Below are 18,358 nucleotides of genomic sequence, written 5' to 3' on the forward strand. Positions count from 1 at the left end.
ATCTGCGTTTTCATCCCATCATAAAGAGTCGTGCTCTTGTGGTGGTACAAGGGCTGTCAAGTGACAAACGACTGTATGATTTCCTATGAGAGCGGTCAAACCAAACTCTAAATTTATTACATGCTTGTTAAAACAACATAGTCTTAACTAAATAAGACAATGAGAATCTCCAAATTGAAATGTGTGAACGTAAAAACTGTAAGAAAGCCGGCGTTTAAAACTGATGTTAAACAAACCCAACTTTTACTAAATAAATAAATAAATATTGATAGAGAGAAGGGTAAAATAGTAAAAACAAGAACTGGTATATCTAGCCCATCACCCTCCATATAATCAGACTACTCTGCCCACTGCTACACTCTGCCACCCTGACCATGGCGGAGATTACCGATGGTTACACTCCCTCTATTCCCTCCGGCCACTCTTCCGGCTCTCCACCACCACCAACACCGTTGCGGGTCGGCTTGATCGAATACGAAGACGATGAAGAAGAAGAAGATGGAGTTGGAAACGGTGTAAAGCCGATTGGAAATGCAGTTAAAGTTTCATGCATTGGAGGATCAAAAAGATATCATTTCAATGGTTTCGAAGCGCGTGGCGTTTGTTACCAGCTTGTAAGTCGTGCTACATTTTTTTTTAAACTAGTAGTAGACCCCGCGCTTCACAGCGAAGTTGTTAGACTAATAAAAAAGAATAACAAATGGTCATTTAAAATTTTGAAAATAATTTAATTATATAAAAACAATAAAACCATTAACTATGTGACATGTTCGGAGTTGGTGGTCTAGTAACTGAAACAAAGTCTTTTAAACATTTAAAAATTTTAAGTTCGAGCCTCATACGCTACAAAGAAATTTACCTTGTTTAGAAAAAAACATAAATTTGACACATGAACCACTACTAATGAGAGGGTTTTAGGTTTGAAATCTGATTAAGGGTTTCTTACAATGGTGGGTTTTCTCTTTGACGGTGTTTGTGAGTGAGTCAGGCTGGAGAGCCAAAATTAGTATAGACGGGTGACATCCCATCTCAAGAGGGCTTACTCAAGTATTGAAGGTAGTTTTGAAAACGCTCTTAAACAAAGAGCATTCACATTGGAGCTTTTATGTAATTGGTCTTCTGATCTAAGGGCATGGGGACGTGATTGAGGCTTGGGATCTTGATAGTCACAGGTTCGAAACCTGATTGAATGGGGTTTTCTCACACTAGTGGGTTTCCTCTTTGATGGTATTCCTGGATGACTCATGTATGAAACGTCAAAATCAGTATGAATGGTTGACATTCCATTTCAGAAAGGCTTACTTAGATAATGAGCATTCTATATAGTATAAAGTAAAAGTACATGAAATAGCTATAACACCACCACATTGAAATCTCTATAAACTAATAAGGCTATGTGTAGTGGAGGGGGTTACAAATTGGATCGTTTTACGCCATGTGACGTTCAACCAGTAAATGATGAGTTTTTGTTTTTGGGGTGTAGTGGTGTTGTGGCCCAACATATATATATATATATATATATATATATATATATATATATACCAAACACACAAGAATATAATAATAATATCTTCAAAGAGTTAGCCGGCGACAAAAAGCAATCGCCCAGCCCTATTCGCCCCTTTATCGCCCAAGTTGTCGTCCCCGGGGCGGTGTTCTTGCCCCGTTCCCTTTTGTCGCCCAAAATTGTAGTCCACTACACATAGCCTAAGAAAAAATTTATTGAAAACTAAATTATATATCTATATTTGGTTTCTAAAGGCTCAACTCTCTATAATTTATTATATCTAAAGTTTAAAGGCTCAGTTCTTTATAATTTATTATGAGTGCATGGAAAAGAAGAATTAGAATAATAAAAGAAGTGATTATGAGTATGATTTAGATAAACGCGTTGGTTGTTGTGTTGGGGGGAGGGGGTTGTGAAAAGTAAACAAAAAGTCAAAAGAAAAATGTGTTTAAATTATAAAGATGCAGATAAAAACTCTAATGTGAATACCGTAAGTGTTCCCAGCAGCTTCTTTTTTTCTATCTATATAATTACATTAAAAAAACTATATTTTCTCTATTATATATAATTAAATAATATTTTTTATATATTTATCATTATCTTTTCTTTTTCCTCTACTCATAATCAATTTTAAATATATTAAAAAACAACTAGAAGATAAACAATATTCCTTTAAATTTATTTCTCTTTAGAAAATTATTTATCCTCCACTCACAACCACTAAACCTCTAAAAAAATTTAGAGATTCCTCTCATAAAATTATAAAAGATCTGCTGAGAATGCTGTAACACCTTGTTTGATTGTCGGACATGCAGGAGGATACCGTTCTTGTAGTACCTGATGATCCTTACGTGAACATGAAGCCCTCAGTGGCTATCATCAAGGTATTTCACCTTTTCATATATGAAGTGAATGGAGTAATTAATTAATACAGAGAGAATTACTTTTCGATCCGTATATCAAATTTTAGAGAATTTGATAAAACACTAAAATTAGTGAAAATTTTAAACATTTTCGGATAATATAGAGATTCCAATATAAATGCGGTGACATTTGACATTACTAGTTATTACTTTTAACAATTATTGGTTACTTCATCAGTAGCCAGTCATTATTTACTTGATTTTTTTACAAGCACGTGAGCATGTTTAGGCTTTTATATATTAACACTTGATTTTTTTATATATATTTTGATAACTTGTGGTTGATTGTTAGACTTTAAATGATTTTAACAAGAGACTACGTGATCAGAAATAGAGTGTATTTGATTCACTTAAAAGATGTTGGATGGTTTAAAAGTTACTTCTTAATTGGTCATGTATCTTAATGGTTTATCTTGCCAAACAACCCCTAATATGTTCAAAGTTACGAAGTAAATAAAATTATACATTCGATGGTATAAAGAAAATAATAAAACCGATCACATCACAAATGTGTAATTAGTGATTAAATTGACCAATACATAAGTTAAAACAGTACAACATTACCATTCTAGTATGGTTTGTTGTAGTTTTTCTTTTTTGGTTTCCCTGTTCTCTTTTAAAGTTACATGGTGGTTACAACAATTTGTGATATTTTTCCTTTCATTAGAAAAGTTGGTAGTTCATTTTATTTTTACATTTATTATATATTGGACTCATTTTATGATACGTACTGAAACCATTGCAAGAATGTGAGGTATGAAACTTGTTTCACGTCGGTTGCAACATATGTGGGTTTAGAGCATTCTCAACTCGTTCTATATTGAGTTTTGTAAATTATATGGCATGGTACTATGGTATGAGTCCTGTGAGTAGAGAAAAGAGAAAATGTTATATGGGAAAACTAAATTTGAGTATACATTGTGAAAGTTCAATGTTATAATTTTTTTAATATATTCTGAAAGTTGTTGTGGGCGGATGAGAGAAAAAAGATAATGAACTTTCTCACTCGCCAAACCAGTCTTTTGGGTTGGGTTCTCATATGACATATCTAGACCATAACATTTCCATGCTCGCTTATGTAAACAGGATATTACTGCAACACAAGATGGAAGGATTACAGTGACCGGACAAAGGTTTTACCGACTCGATGTAGCAGTAAATGAAAATGGTGAAAAGTGGGAATCGAGTGACTCGAGAGAACTTTTCTATAGCTTTGATAAGACTGAGTTCCCGGCTAGCGCGGTTATGCACAAGTGTCGTGTTAACTTTATTCCACCAAACAAGGAGATCCCACGTGCTAAACACCAACCAGGCTTCATAGTTCGAAAGGTATATGACTCCAAATACAAGGAACTCTCCGAGTTAGTGGATACATGTTATGATGATTCTAAACAACATGAACTCAACTTGCTTCTTGCGAAAACAATCGCCACCGTTGCAAAAGAGTCGTTGAAGTTGTAAGCTATATATTAGTTGTATAGAAACAGCTCTACATTATAACTTATTCACCTTTTGCTAAATGTAAAATGTATATATAGATGATGAACTACGCATAACGAATTACTTTATTTGCTTCTACAAGTATTCCATACAAGGTTTTGATCAAAATCGTCGGTAAAACTAGTGATCTTGAGTATTGTCTTCTTTCTTTTGGTCTTCAAATGTCAGCAGCAAGAATAAATGGGCGCGATTGACTTATTATTGGTCAAAAATGTATGATTCGGCCACGGTTTATTACGAGTTAAATTCAAAAGTAATATTAGTGATGGTTTTTGAATCTTCAAAGAGGTTTGTAGTGTTGGGTACATTGTGTAAACAAGCCTATCCTCAGCTTGTTAACTTACAAGACTTCAAACTCGGCTCATTTGTAGTTTTTTAAGCTCGAGCTCAGCTCATTTATTATTTTTTACATAATTTATAATTAACTTATATATATATATAATTTTATTTTTAACATAATATATATTATTTAATTGTATTATCATAACTCTGCATATAAATATATAATAATAAAATACATATCTAACATATCAAATAAAAAAAACTTACAAACAATAGGTTCGTTAAGGCTTAGAAGCCCACTCGAGCTAAGTGAATCTCGGGCTTGTTTATTAAACAAACTTATTTTTAGTCTTGAGCCTGTTTAAGCGTGTCCTGATTTAAGCTTTTAGCGAGCCGATCTCGAGTATCTCACGAGCGACTTGGATCATTTACACCCTAACATTCCTTCAAACCCAACTTGAAGGAAGTCCCTTGTAAGGGCGTGTATTGCAACGCGATTTGAGGAGGAGATCTGAACCCTGAAATATAACATTAAATAATTTTAAACCAAAAAATATAATAGGTTAAATTCTCTAAGACACCGATAGTATATAGAAAAAAATAATTTTTTAACGCAGGTAACAGTGCAACACTCGAATGCACATTAGTGGAACTAAAACAAAACATACCGGTAAAACTCGAGCGTTAGTAAGTCATGTCGGTCTCGTGCGTTGCGAAAGTGAGTCGATGCGAATTCCGTCGATTTCAATTACATTTGTTATGGGTCGGAACTAAAAATTATCCACAAGGTAAGGTTGACATGGCTCAATCGTGACCGCCACTTGGCCCAACGAGGAATCTTGCGTCGCCAAACCTCAATCTTATTCATATTAAATAATTAATTAATTAATAATGACTAATTTATAATTAAAAATACAATTTATGGTGGCCTATTGGTATTGAAATTTTTTTCAATAGAGGCCCAAGTTCGATCAATACTTGTGTCACTTTTGGTGTATTACGGCAATGAAAGATTTAAGCTAGGTATTGTGTAAGGTTGTTAGTTCGAATTTCGATCCCTTCTGGGTTTTCGTCCCACCGTAGAGAGTTTTGCTCTTGTGGTAGCACAACGTCCGTCAAATGGCAATCGGCGGTATGGTTATCCGAGGAATGCCCAAGCCAAACTTATGCACTTTTAAAAAAATGACTACTCCATAGAATAGTAGCCAACTTTAAAAATTGTTCCACTCAGGTCACTGATTAAAACTTTTGTTACAATCAGGTCATTGAACTTTCATTTTTGTTCTAATCATAGATATTTTACCTAGATAGTAGGTAATCTAAGTTTTTTTTTAATTTTTCAATGTTTTTACTTTGCATAATAACTTTAAAAAGTTGCAAAATTAGTAAAAATGCGAAATATAATTTTAAAATTCCGAAAATATGCAAAAAGAGTTTCGGAAAATTGAGGTTCGGGTTAAAACGGGTTTCGGGTCAGTTTTTTTTTTGAACCAACGAATCAGCGCGTTTTCAACACGTTACAACCCATTTTAACAGCAAAAGCTCGTTTAAGCGATTTTTTCAGTTCGTTTCAGCACTTAACAGCTTGTTTAAGCGATTTTTCAGTTCGTTTCAGCACCTAACAGCTCGTTTAAGCGATTTTTCAGTTCGTTTCAGCACCTAATAGCTCGTTTAAGCGATTTTTAAGGTTCGTTTCAGCACCTAACAGCTCGTTTAAGCGGTTTTTTCAGTTCGTTTCAGCATTTAGCAGCTCGTTTCAGCACTTAACAACGCGTTTAAGCGACTTTTCAGTTCGTTTCAGCACCCAACAGCTCGTTTAAGCGAGTTCTCAGTTCGTTTCAGCACCTAACAGCTCGTTTAAGCGGTTTTTCAGTTCGTTTCAGCACGTAGTAGCTCGTTTAAGCGGTTTTTAAGTTTGTTTCAGCACTTAACAGCTCGTTTAATCAATTTTTCAGTTCGTTTCAGCACCTAACAGCTCGTATAAGCGATTTTTCAGTTCGTTTAAGCACCTAACAGCTCATTTAAGCGATTTTTAAGGTTTGTTTCAGCACCTAACAGCTCGTTTAAATGTTTTTCAGTTGGTATTAGCAACTAACAGCTCGTTTAAGCGATTTTTCATTTCGTTTCAGCACCTAACAGCTCTTTTAAGCGATTACGTGCTGAAACGAACTGAAAAATTGCTTAAACGAGTTGTTAGGTGCTGATATCAACTAAAAAATTGCTTAAATGAGCTGTTAGGTGCTGAAACGAACCTTAAAAATCGCTTAAACGAGCTGTTAGGTGCTGAAACGAACTGAAAAATCGCTTAAACGAGCTGTTAGGTGCTGAAACAAGCTGTTAGGTGCTGAAACGAACTGAAAAATTGCTTAAATGAGCTGTTAGGTGCTGAAACGAAACTTAAAAATCGCTTAAACAAGCTGTTAGGTGCTGAAACGAACTGAAAAATCGCTTAAACTAGCTGTTAGGTGCTGAAACGAATTGAAAAATCGCTTAAATGAGCTTTTAGGTGCTAAAACGAACCTTAAAAATCGTTTTAACGAGCTGTTAGGTGCTGAAACAAACTGAAAAATCGCTTAAACGAGTTGTTAGGTGCTGAAACGAACTGAAAAATCGCTTAAACAAGCTATTAAGTGCTTAAACGAACTGAAAAACCACTTAAACGAGCTGTTAGGTGCTGAAACGAACTTAAAAATCGCTTAAACGAGCTGTTAGGTGCTTAAACGAACTAAAAAAATCACTTAAACGAGCTTTTGCTGTTAAAATGTGTTGTAACGTGTTGAAAACGCGTTGATTCGTTGGTTCAAAAAAAATTTTTTTGACCCGAAACCCGTTTTGACCCGTTCCGAGCTTGACCCGTTCTAACCTGAACCTCAATTTTCCGAACTCTTTTTGCAAATTTTCAGAATTTTAAAATTATATTTCGCATTTTTACTAATTTTCGCAACCTTTAAAAGTTATTATGCAAACTAAACATTAAAAAATTAAAAAAATCTATATTACCTGTAATCCATGTAAAATATCTAGGATTGAAACAAAAATGAAAGTTCAGTGACTTAATTGGCACAAAAGTTTCTTGATTGGAACAACTTTCAGGAGTACTCCCTTTTAAAAAAATAGGAAAATTGGGCTTAAATAATCCAAAATATCAGGTATTGACCAGTAATAATCTAAAATAACAATGTAACTAGTGGCAATCTCAACTTTCAACTCTATTACTCATAAGACTCTTCGCTATGGGGCGCCCCTTGCTGAGGTGGCGGGCGCCGATGGGCGCCGAACGCCGCCGTGGGGCTCCGTCAAACCAAGGGCGCCGAAGGTTGGGTGGTTCCAACGGCCGGCGCGGTTGATGGTGAATGTGGGCCCCCCTCTCACACACACACACATACATACATATGCATATCTATACTTAGAGGTGCACAAAATTAACCGGACCGGTTTTTTTTGGCCCGGAAAAAAACCGGTTCGGTTAATAACCGGTTTTTTGCTGTCAAAACCCTAACCGGTCTAACCGGTTAGGACCGGTTTAGAAACCGGTTAGAACCGGTTAATAAACCGGTTTTTTTATTAACCGGTTTTTTTTTTTTTTTTAAATTTCGCGGTTTCAGATACGAATATTTGTTTTTTATATTTTGTACTTAATGAAGACCATTATTTTTTCACAGTATAAACAAACCGGTAACTAAAAGGCAAAACGGTAACTACAAGGCAAAACGGACTGACCGAAGCCATTCTTTGCTTTCGTTGTTAGGGTTCTTTGCTTGGAAGATGAGTATGAGTGTGTGTTGGTGAATGTGTTTTCAACAAACCGAAGATTAAAAACACATAACTTTCATTTATAGTTTTTACATTAAAAATACAAACATTAAATCGTTATCGCATATTCGTAACTCAAAAATACAAACATTAAATCATTAACACTGAAGAAATCTCTGCCAAGAACTGTTGTTCATGATTTAACTCAAAAATACAAACATTAAATCGTGAACTAGCAGATGCTCCTGTTGTTCCCAATCGCAGTTTGTTCATGATTTGCCTCCATGTTTGCTGTTTCTTTAACTAAATTAGAAAAATCCAAATCAACAAGTAAATAAGAGCACATATTAGGAAAAAGAATGCTTAGACACGATTACATGAACAACTTGCTGTTTCTTACTCATGATTTGCCTCCATGTTTGCTGTTTCTTTAAATAATTTTCTTCGCTACCCGATCCCGAGCTATTTCTTAGGTAATCGTCGTACGCGGCTTCTTCATCGGTCATTGGTTGAGTGTGTCCTTCATTGACCTCGTCTTCATACAAGCCCGCTTCATACTCCATTTCCCCCTCGAGTGAGCGTTGATGTTGTGCCCTATCTAAAGAGTCCAAGTAATCCTTGTAGCAAATCGACATCTCTATAGCTGGTGCAGTGAGTCGAGTCCTCTTAATCGATATAACCCTGCCAGAAACAGAAAAAGCAGACTCCGAAGCTACCGTGGAAGTTTGGACCGTTAGTAAATCTTTGGCCATGGCGGCGAGGATCGGAAACTCATCCTCCTTACCTCTCCACCAAGCCAGTAAATCAAGACTTCTAAATTCATCCGGAGTCATGTGTTTCACAAAGTTGGTACCACCATACCTTCCAAGTTCACTGCTTGGGGTCTTTACCTTTTGACGTTTACCGGCGTCTTCCCAAATCATGTAGTACATCCCCATTTCAAGGTCGGTTTGGGATTGGGATTGGGCAACAGCTCTTAACGAGTCATGAATTCGGGAAGACGACCCGTATTTTGTAAGGTAGACATCATACATGTTTGACAATGTGGTGTTGAAAGCATTCTTTAAAGTTTGGCTATAATAAGGGTTTTGATCGTCGTTTAACCCTAGCTCATCACAAATTTTTTCTATTAAAGCTTCAACATCACCAACATTGATGCAAGGGTTTAACGCAGCAGCACATGTCAAAACAGCGGGTAGTTCTTGAAAATATTTTCTAAATTTTTCTTTCATTTTTACACCCATATCAAAATAAGGTGCACCCCTACAATGAAGTTCACTCAACTTTGTGCACATGACAGCAATTTTTGGTAAAGCAATGGGGCTTGTTGGATAGTAAACCCCGGATAAACTAGTTGTGCAAGATTTAAAAATTTGAATGACCTCCGTAACGATTTCAATCAATAACCAGTTTATAGGATCGTACGGTGCACATTTACCCCTACTTGACAAAATTTGATGAAACGCAATTAATGATTCTTTTTGTTTGATGGCTTTCTCAAACATATTACAAGTGGAGTTCCATCTTGTTGGACAATCCCAATTTGGCCCCAACCATTGACAATTAGCTTCTACACAAAATTTTTTGTATCTTGAAAATGTTTTATTATTGCTAAAAACATCTCGTAACATTCTTTTAAAATTGTTTCTTTGCGTTTCGATCACGTTTAACTCATCTTGCACGGCCAAGTTGATAATATGTGCAATGCATCGGCTATGAAAAAACGCTCCATCACAAATAGGTTTATACTTTAATTTTAAATGGCTAACCGCGGTCGTATTGTTGGACGCGTTATCAAACGAAATTGAAAAGATTTTATGTTCAATCTTTTATTGTCGAATGACTTTATCCAAGATTTGAAAAATATTTCTACCCGTGTGCGGGTAATCAAACAATTGAAACGCAACGGTTCGTTTCATCATTTGCCACGACTCGGGGTCAACCCAATGAGCCGTCACACAAATGTATGAGTCGGGCGAACCATGAGGTACCGACCACACATCCGTTGTTAAGTTTACACCAGTTTGTAAGTTTGAAAAGTATGAAATTAGTTCGGATTTAGCGTTTTTCCATGCTTTAAGACAATCTCTTCTAAGGGTCGAACGACTTACGTGTTGGTAGCGTGGTTGAACATAGTTTTGCATCATCTCCGTGAATTGAGGGTTGTCGAAGTGGTTGAAAGGAAGTGTTTGTTGAATCACAAAGTTTGAAAACTGTTGACGTACCGCTTCAACGTCGTACGTAAACACCGCTCCTTGATTCGTCATCTCCGGCTGCGAACTACTTCCCGATTCGTTCTTCAAGGCCTTGCAAAAGGGCCTTTGTACATGCGCTTTTAAAGTGGAGTTTGCATCTTTGCCATAAAACTTCAAACAATGTTTGCATCGAGCTTTTTGGCTACCGTTAGACATTTCGCATAGGTCGAAATGTTGCCAAACATCATGGTTTCGTTTCGTGGGGATGACCCGAACGACCGTTTCTCCCGTGTTCGAGGCACCCATGTTGACGGATGAAGCAGCACTTTGGGATGCCATGATAATCGACTACGAAATAAGAGTGGTATACTCGAGTATGAAATAAACGACTACGAAATAAGAGCGTATGGAGTGGTAATGTGGTATAATTGAGCGTGAGATAACAAAATAATCGCGTATGAAATAAACGTTTAGAGCGTTTGGAGTTGTATAATCGAGTGTGATCTAACCAATACCCAACCTAAACTATATATAGATGTTTGTGGGGGGTAAAATGGTAAAAAAAAAAACGGTCAAAAAACAAAAAAAACGGGCATATAGCCGTTATAAACCGGTTAACCGGTTTTTCCATAACCGGTTAATAAAAAAAACCGGTTTTTCCATTAACCGGTTCGTTAACCGGTTTTGGATCTAGAACTTGTAACCGAAAGACGAACCGGCGGTTTCTAAACCGGTCAAAACCGGTTTTTCGTAAAAACCGGTTTCCGGTTTAAACCGGTAAACCGGTTCCCCAACCGGTTTTTTTTGGCCATCTCTATCTATACTATATATAATGCACCACTTATGGGTAAATTAAGACACTTAATTTTAAGTAATTTACAATTCTCTAAACACATAGTACAACCTAAAATATGGGTATAGTAGTCATTCTAACACTAAATTTAACGTTTCCTTCATATTTCTTCAAATTATTTACAACCTTGCCCTCTCAACTTTAATCAACATTTGGAAATTTAAAGAATAGTTACAACTCTAATCCCTAATCTTTTAACTATATATTTTTTATAATTTCACTTTTAACTCAAATTCCTCAACGATTTTTAAACGTTCATAACTTTTTCATACGTTAATATTTTTTAAAAAAAATTGCACCATAAAAACAAGCATTTAATTCTCTTTAATTTGAGTATGATATTGTCATAGTTTATTTTCACTTAAAAAAATAACATCTTACGATAGTTGTTTGTGGTCCGGTTTTGATGGTTTTAAACTAAGCCGTGAGCCAAGCTGTTTTTTGTCATCGAAAACTGAAACCAAACCGTTGAAAATTAAGACCCAACAAAAACAAACCATTAACAATGGTTAGATTTCGGTTTCATTTGTACTTTGCTACTAAATTGAGTTTAAAATAAGAATTCTTAATCCACGGTTTCAAATGGAACGATGAGCACCCAAAAATCTCTTACGTGATTATTAAGGCCTGTATTTCCCGCTGCATCGCGCGGGCACTTGTCTAGTATATATATATATATATATATATATAGGGGCGCCTTTGGTGGCCTCAAACCATAGCGGGCTTCGATGCCTCTCCGTTGCTTACGTGGCGATGACGTGTCACGGTGAAGGGGCTTCGAAGCCTCTCACCATAGCGTATAGTCTAACAATCCCACACTAACTGGCCGTTAACTCCGTTTGTTTTTAGTTACACAAATAGTCCCTTTGGCTTAATTTTTAATTACGTATATTATAATATAATTGTACCGTTATTTATTATTTATATCGTAATAATTTGGTATATTGATTATTCCAAATTCGAAATGTTAAGTATTTTTTTAACAGAAAATGTAACTATTAATAATTACCTATTTATTTTTATTGAAAGAAATAAATGCTTTAAAAATTAAAATAAATTTAATTGTTTATCAAATAAAACTTCTGCGTGAAATCACCACAACGGGATGCGGCCACCACCGACTGCTGCTACAACGACCACCACTGGTCGCTACCCGTCACCTGAACCATTGTACACCACCATCTTCGTTTTGTTTCGTTCTCACATAAACCACCGTGCACAGCCATCTTCGTATTCTTTCTTTCTCGTCTGAACCACGGTCCACTACCCCTAACCTGTACAAAACAAACGATTCCGGCCATCAGCTTCATTTCATTGGAATTAATGTTCACACATCTGAACCGCCACTTCACAGATATATCGCCTTTCTCACCGGTGGCAGATTTCATCGGTTAGGGGTGGTCCACGGTGGTTTAGACAAAAAATAAAGTAAAAACTAAAAGAAGATGGTGGTTCGTGGTGGCTCAGCTGGCTGGTGGCGACTGGTGTTAGTGGCGGCGGCCGGTGGTGGTGACGGCCGGAAACTGAGATATAAAGAGAGAGATATATAATGGTTTTTAGGTGTATCAAATCTATACTATGCGTAAACCAAGGGGACTATTTGTGTAAATAAAAACAAAGTTAACGGTCAGTTAGTGTGGGATTGTTACGAGTAATAGAGTTGAAAGTTGGGATTGCCACTAGTTACATCGTTAGTTGTGATTATTATTGACCAAAACCTAATAGTTTGGATTATTTAAATCCAATTTTTCAAAAAAATATTACAAGATAACTTTGAAAGAAAGAAGTAAAATAGTAAAAACAAGTAGTATATGTATCTAGCCCACACCACCGCCGACAAGTAACATACTATTTGCATGTTAGGGTTTGTTTGTTGCAATGGACGAATACGAAGAAGTTAGAGATGACATAAAGCCAATCCAGGAGAATCGATAATACATAATCATTTCAACGCCTTCGAAGCCCGTGGCGTTTCTTACCACCTCGTAAGTCATCATTTCTTGAGCTCGGCTCTTTAGTTGTTTTTTTATTTTTTACCCATATAGACTGATAAAGCTGCCATCATGTTCCCTACATGTACCACTCATGAGTTGTCTATTCGCCTCATATTGCCCTTTATACAAAACGATGCTTATTTTTTGCTCCATGCTCGTTTATTATTTTTTAATTAAATTTATATACATATTTTTTTAGTTTCTATATAATTTGCGTACAATATTAAAAAGTAGTGATCACATTGAGCAACAAGCTGCGCGTTGCCACCATTTTTGAATTGTAAAACCCAATCCTTTTAAAACTACATTGGCTGATCTTTAAGTCACAACGTTACATTGCATGACCCGTTGAACTCTACAACTTTACTTTACTATTCATTACTTGAACTCGGCAAAAGTAACTTCATAGCTTCGGGCGCGAGGAAACCAAAAGCGTCAAAAGCAAAAGGAATAAATATGGTTGTCACGATATGTATTTATTCCTTTTGAGAAAAACCTTAAAAATGAGTCTAAGCTTGGCTCGAGGTCGTGTGGTAACTTAAACGAGCCAAAGCTCGGGTGTGAAATTAATACATAAAAATCAACACAGACAAAACATAAAAATACACAATGCTCAAACCCAGGCTCGATAACTAAACGTGCTTTATTTGAGGCTCGGGCTCTACCTCAAAAAGATTCGGCTCGTTTCGAGTAGCTCGCAAGCAGCTCGGCTCGTTCGCATAACTTTTACTGAATGTAATAATTTGTTAGTTTTGATTTCAAGATTAAGACGTGTTTTGATTGCAGGAGGATGCTATTCTTGTAGCTCCAGATGACCCTTATGAGAACATGAAGACCTCTGTGGCTATCATCAAGGTATTTCACATTTTCATACTAAATTTTATATAAATTTTGTTATGAAGTTATGTTAAATTTTTATTTTAATCTATATTAAACTCTAAATTTGATTAAAAAATCATGAAAAGGAGTTATATTTTTTAATTGGTCAAGATAAAATGATATATTTTCTTGTTTACATATGTTAGCATTCATATTGTAGCCTTTATATTGCTGCATTTTCTATGTAATATAGTGAAAAAAAGTAAAGAAACACATCTAAAAACATCACTGCGTTTGAAAAAGTCGTAAAAATGACCGAACTCTCATAGACGATTTTGGCGGTTTACTCTTTTTTATCAAATTTTGATGACTATATGAGTGGCAAACCATTATTTTAGTCTGCAATTTTCCATAACTACATGAGACAAGTTTTGGACTTTAATATGTCAAAATATGATAAAGTGATTTTTTTGATGTACTTTGGTAAAATTTATTTGTATGGCTTCTTGTAGTTTTTCTATTTTTGTTTATTATATGGTGGTTTACATATTACAAAATTAGTTGATGGTTCATTTTATTTTTTTCATTCATTCAATATTGAACATATTTTCATGTTCATTTATGTAAACAGGATATTAGTGCAACACAAGATGGAAGGATTACAGTGACTGGACAAAGGTTTTATCGACTTGAAGTAGCAGTAAACAAAAACGGTGAAAAGTGGGAATCGAGCGAGTCAAAAGAACTTTTCTATAGCTTTGATAAGTCCGAGTTCCTGGCTAACAATGTTATGCACAAGTGTCGCGTTCACTTTATCCCACCAAACAAGGAGATCCCGTGTGCTAAAGACCAGCCGGGTTTCATAGTTCGAAAGATATATGATTCCAAATATAAGAAACTCACCGAGTTAGTAGACACATGTTATGATGATGCTAAACAACATGAAATCAACTTGCTTCTTGAGAAAACAATCGCCAACGCCCCAAAGAGTCATTGAAGTTATAAATCATATGTTGTTAGTGTTACAGAAGTCTGCTCAATATCATGGCTTATTCATCTTTTGCTAAATGTATACAGATTATGAACAAAGCGTAATTAATTACTTTATTTGCTTCCATAAATATTCCATACAAAGTTTCGATCAAAACCGTCAATAACACTCGTATGTGATGTTGAATATTTTCTTCTTTCTTCTGGTCTTTAAAGGTCAGCAGCAAGAAAATTTTCAGATAATGACACCTGCATATATGAAATTTCTTACCATGGTTTACACTAAGAAAAGGCATCATTATGGGTCAAAAATCAAAAGTAATAATACTCAATGGTTTCTTAAAAATAAAAGAGTTTTGTGTAAGCTGTAAAGTGTAAACAAGCCAGGCCTGAGCTCGTCTCGACTTGTTTAGCTTAAGGGAGCTCGTGAGTAGTGTTTAAGCTCGAGCTTGGCTTGTTTGTTATTTATAAAATAATTTATAGATATAGACATTTATAATTCATTTTTATATTTAATATAATATATATTATTTAGTTATTTTATCATAATTTTACATATAATAATAAATATAAAAATATATATTTGACATATCATATAAAAATTATATAAATAAAAGACTTGTGCGGGCTTAGAAGCCAGCTTGAGATCAATAGGTGAAGCACGGACTCATTTACTAAACGAGCTTATTTTTAGGCTTGAGCTCGTATAAGCTAGCCAATCTCGAGCATCTCACGAGCGGCTTGGGTCGCTTACACCCTAACATACCTTCTGACCCAGCTTGAAAGGAGGAAGACCCTTGTAAGGACATGTATTGCAACGAAATGCATCACCTAATCCACACTGCATTTGCACACAAAAACGTATGTCAGATATAGAATTATTACTTTGATAATACGGTTTACTAATCGCATTTGATATATAATATAATACATAAAAAACTCAACCCGACCCATTTAACCCGACTGTTTAACATAGAGAGCATACACTGCCACAGGCTGACTGCGGGTTTTCAAGCTGGTCAACAGTAACTCCCAACTTTTGTACTTTCTCTTCTTCTTCGGCCCGTCCACAAACACAGTTCTTGCATGCTTTCCTTGTGCTTCCAACTGCAAAACCATATTATAAACACTATAAAAATAAGAAACAAAATATTATCGTAAAAATCAAAGTATATGGGATTACCAGATGGGACCGCGGGCTTCTTCAAATCCTCTTTGGATAAAAGACTATCTTCGTCAATAAGATCCGTTTCATCAACTAGTTGGATTTTTGGTAGGTTTTTCACGGCTTTCTTAAGAGAAAAGGATGAGCCGGTTTTCCAAGAAGGCTTCTTTCCCTTAACCTGTTGTCAAGAAAACCGAACTCGATTAACACTTTCATCATCTTAAGATGAAATAAAAGCCAGTTGCTTACTCCAAAAGACTGTACACCCATCTGAACCACCTCAATATCTGAAAAACCTGCGACTAATAATTCGCGTTCGAGCGAGGATGTTGTCTGCAAAATGGTCAAAGAGAAATTATTATTCAATATTCAATATTCAAAGTTTCAAACCCGAGTGTAGTTTGAGTTTAATAAGTGAAATGCCTTTACATTATCTTTAGCAGCATCTTGATGAACCAACAATTCTCCACCGGGCTTTAACACCCGTGAAAACTCATGAAACAGCTTGTCACCCGGGAAATCTTGTGATTGACTCATGCATATGATAAAATCAACGGATGACGGGTCCATTGGCAAGGAACCTGTTACTCATAATAACAAATGATGACGGTTTACAGAGGTTCAAGTCATTAACATGCACGTAAAAGGAGATGTACTTAGTAATGAAGCTTGAGTGATGATAAGAGGATTGATATCTTCATTTTTCAGCATTCTTAATGCATTTAGTACTTCATGAAGAGGCATCACAACATTCTCTGTTACTGCTGTTTGTCCTACAACGTTGAAGCGCGCAACTTTGTGTATGATACGCGTATAAATTAAACGCATATATATCTAAATCAGCTGTCATATTCAAGCATACGATTTTCGAGGGGAAACACGAATACATCATGTTTAGGTTAGTTATATTACTTCTAAACTAAGGGTGCAAACGAGCTGAGTTGAGATAGACCAGGTTCGAGCTTGGCTCATTTTGACTTATGAGAACTCGAGCTCGGTTCGTAAGTTATTTTTCAAGCTCAGGCTCAACTCGTTTATTACTTATTGATTAATTTATATACATTTTAATTATTGATATACTTTGAAAAGAAAAAAACGACTCTTACTCGAGCTTGTGCGCGGGTACCTTAAACGAGCCAAAGCTCAGCTTGAGCTCGACTGTGCGGTGAGAAACTTTTATATAGAAGTTGAAATAAGTTATAACTTAAAAAATACACTAGGTTTGTTGGTTAAGACTAGACGAGCCTAAACAATCTTTCCATACAAGGCTCGAGCTTGGACTCGATAATTCCACGAGTTTTATTTCGTATCAATGTTTGAACCGAAAAGATGAAGACAAATTTGTGAAAATACAAGTGATAAAGGGATTAAAGTAATAGCCGTCCAAAGACCCACTATAGCATGTAGTCCAAATCTTCGCTTCCCTTCCCATGATCAAATAAAAGAAAAAAATGATGATTGCCTTATTGTCACGAATGTTTTGATAAAAAAAATTATATGCTAAACTATTAATTAATTATTAACTATGGTTTTAAAAAACAGCAAATCATACGGGTGGCTTTGGTGGACTGCGTGGTTTAATGGTTTAACGACTCGATTTAACATTTTGAACGGATCAAAATCATTAGTTTGTATCAAAATTTATTTAAATGATAAAGATGGTTCTTAAAGTGAACAGTTTGGGGTTATCAAATAGATCAAGTCGGCCTTTATCTTGTATATTTACAAGAGTTTATTTCTACGACCTTTATGTCACATGACAACAACATTACCATAATAATTTTTTTAAGGAAAACTGATATAGATATGTTTGTTATAATATAACTATATAAGTAATGATATATGTTGTTACACTGGATGGTTTCTCTCACATACTTGATGCTTGTGTAGTTGTATACAGCTTGGTTAGTAGTGTTGTTAACTTAATCTTGGCAATTAAATTGTTTTAACCAGATAAAATATATGATGATGAACGAAACGACAAGCAAGGGTCAATAGCTCAGTGGTAGAGCATTTGACTGCAGATCAAGAGGTCACCGGTTCGAACCCGGTTGGGCCCTTTTTATTTTTAACTTCTATATATTTTGTCATTGATTGATTGATATATTTTGTCTTCAGATTAAGTTTGCAGTTATCTCTATACTGACTGTTTAAAATAAAAACTAGATTATTTAATTCTATAAGTTATTCAAAGGCATCACACACACTTTTTTCTTCAAAATGTTCATTTTATAAAAATTATGACGAATATAAACATTTTTTAAAAGAACACACAGGTTACACGAGTAGAATACAACTTAAGAATATTAAACATGCTTATTGCAAATAAAAACTTAAGTCAAAATCATATTAAGCATCATACTACAAAACATTTTTC

The 18,358-nt window shown here is 35.3% G+C and overlaps 2 protein-coding genes, 1 non-coding gene and 1 pseudogene across 5 annotated transcripts; 3 read left to right on the plus strand and 1 right to left on the minus strand.

The window, feature by feature from the left end:
• Positions 1–369: 369 nt before the first annotated feature.
• On the plus strand, positions 370–4,076 carry LOC143537638 (ASI1-immunoprecipitated protein 3-like). Of its 2 annotated transcripts, XM_077031361.1 has the most exons (3): positions 370–614; positions 2,323–2,391; positions 3,517–4,076. In XM_077031361.1, the coding sequence occupies exons 1-3, from the start codon at positions 375–377 to the stop codon at positions 3,889–3,891; spliced, it is 684 nt and encodes a 227-aa protein (XP_076887476.1). In that variant the 5' UTR covers positions 370–374; the 3' UTR covers positions 3,892–4,076. The 2 variants fall into 2 exon arrangements, with proteins under 2 accessions (XP_076887476.1, XP_076887477.1); XM_077031362.1 differs by lacking the exon at positions 2,323–2,391.
• An 8,858-nt stretch (positions 4,077–12,934) lies between these two features.
• LOC143537639 (ASI1-immunoprecipitated protein 3-like) lies at positions 12,935–14,957 on the plus strand. The gene is made up of 3 exons (XM_077031363.1): positions 12,935–12,998; positions 13,794–13,862; positions 14,458–14,957. Exons 2-3 carry the CDS (start codon positions 13,836–13,838, stop codon positions 14,821–14,823), a joined length of 393 nt encoding a protein of 130 aa, XP_076887478.1. The 5' UTR covers positions 12,935–12,998; positions 13,794–13,835; the 3' UTR covers positions 14,824–14,957.
• On the minus strand, positions 14,941–16,809 carry LOC143537684 (anamorsin homolog; annotated as a pseudogene). The gene is made up of 7 exons (XR_013136106.1): positions 16,638–16,809; positions 16,411–16,562; positions 16,231–16,314; positions 16,010–16,159; positions 15,802–15,945; positions 15,583–15,657; positions 14,941–15,065 (listed from the first exon to the last, which is right to left on the minus strand). The product of XR_013136106.1 is annotated as an anamorsin homolog (transcript).
• Positions 16,810–17,969: 1,160 nt separating this feature from the next.
• TRNAC-GCA (transfer RNA cysteine (anticodon GCA)) lies at positions 17,970–18,041 on the plus strand. Its single transcript has one exon. It is a non-coding gene; the product is annotated as a tRNA-Cys (tRNA).
• The last annotated feature ends 317 nt before the right edge of the window (positions 18,042–18,358 follow it).

The sequence above is a fragment of the Bidens hawaiensis genome, unplaced genomic scaffold, assembly GCF_021521415.1.
Source record: "Bidens hawaiensis isolate Kalapana, Puna unplaced genomic scaffold, B.hawaiensis_p1.1 tig00011271_1, whole genome shotgun sequence".
Lineage (NCBI taxonomy): Eukaryota > Viridiplantae > Streptophyta > Magnoliopsida > Asterales > Asteraceae > Bidens > Bidens hawaiensis.

Bases quoted from the DNA above. Each gene is read 5' to 3' on its own strand.
- LOC143537638 (XM_077031361.1), top strand. From the start codon at position 375: ATGGCGGAGATTACCGATGGTTACACTCCCTCTATTCCCTCCGGCCAC. The intron at 615-2,322 runs GTAAGTCGTGCT...TCGGACATGCAG, and splicing joins GTGGCGTTTGTTACCAGCTT to GAGGATACCGTTCTTGTAGT. The intron at 2,392-3,516 runs GTATTTCACCTT...TTATGTAAACAG, and splicing joins CCTCAGTGGCTATCATCAAG to GATATTACTGCAACACAAGA.
- LOC143537639 (XM_077031363.1), top strand. From the start codon at position 13,836: ATGAAGACCTCTGTGGCTATCATCAAG. The intron at 13,863-14,457 runs GTATTTCACATT...TTATGTAAACAG, and splicing joins CCTCTGTGGCTATCATCAAG to GATATTAGTGCAACACAAGA.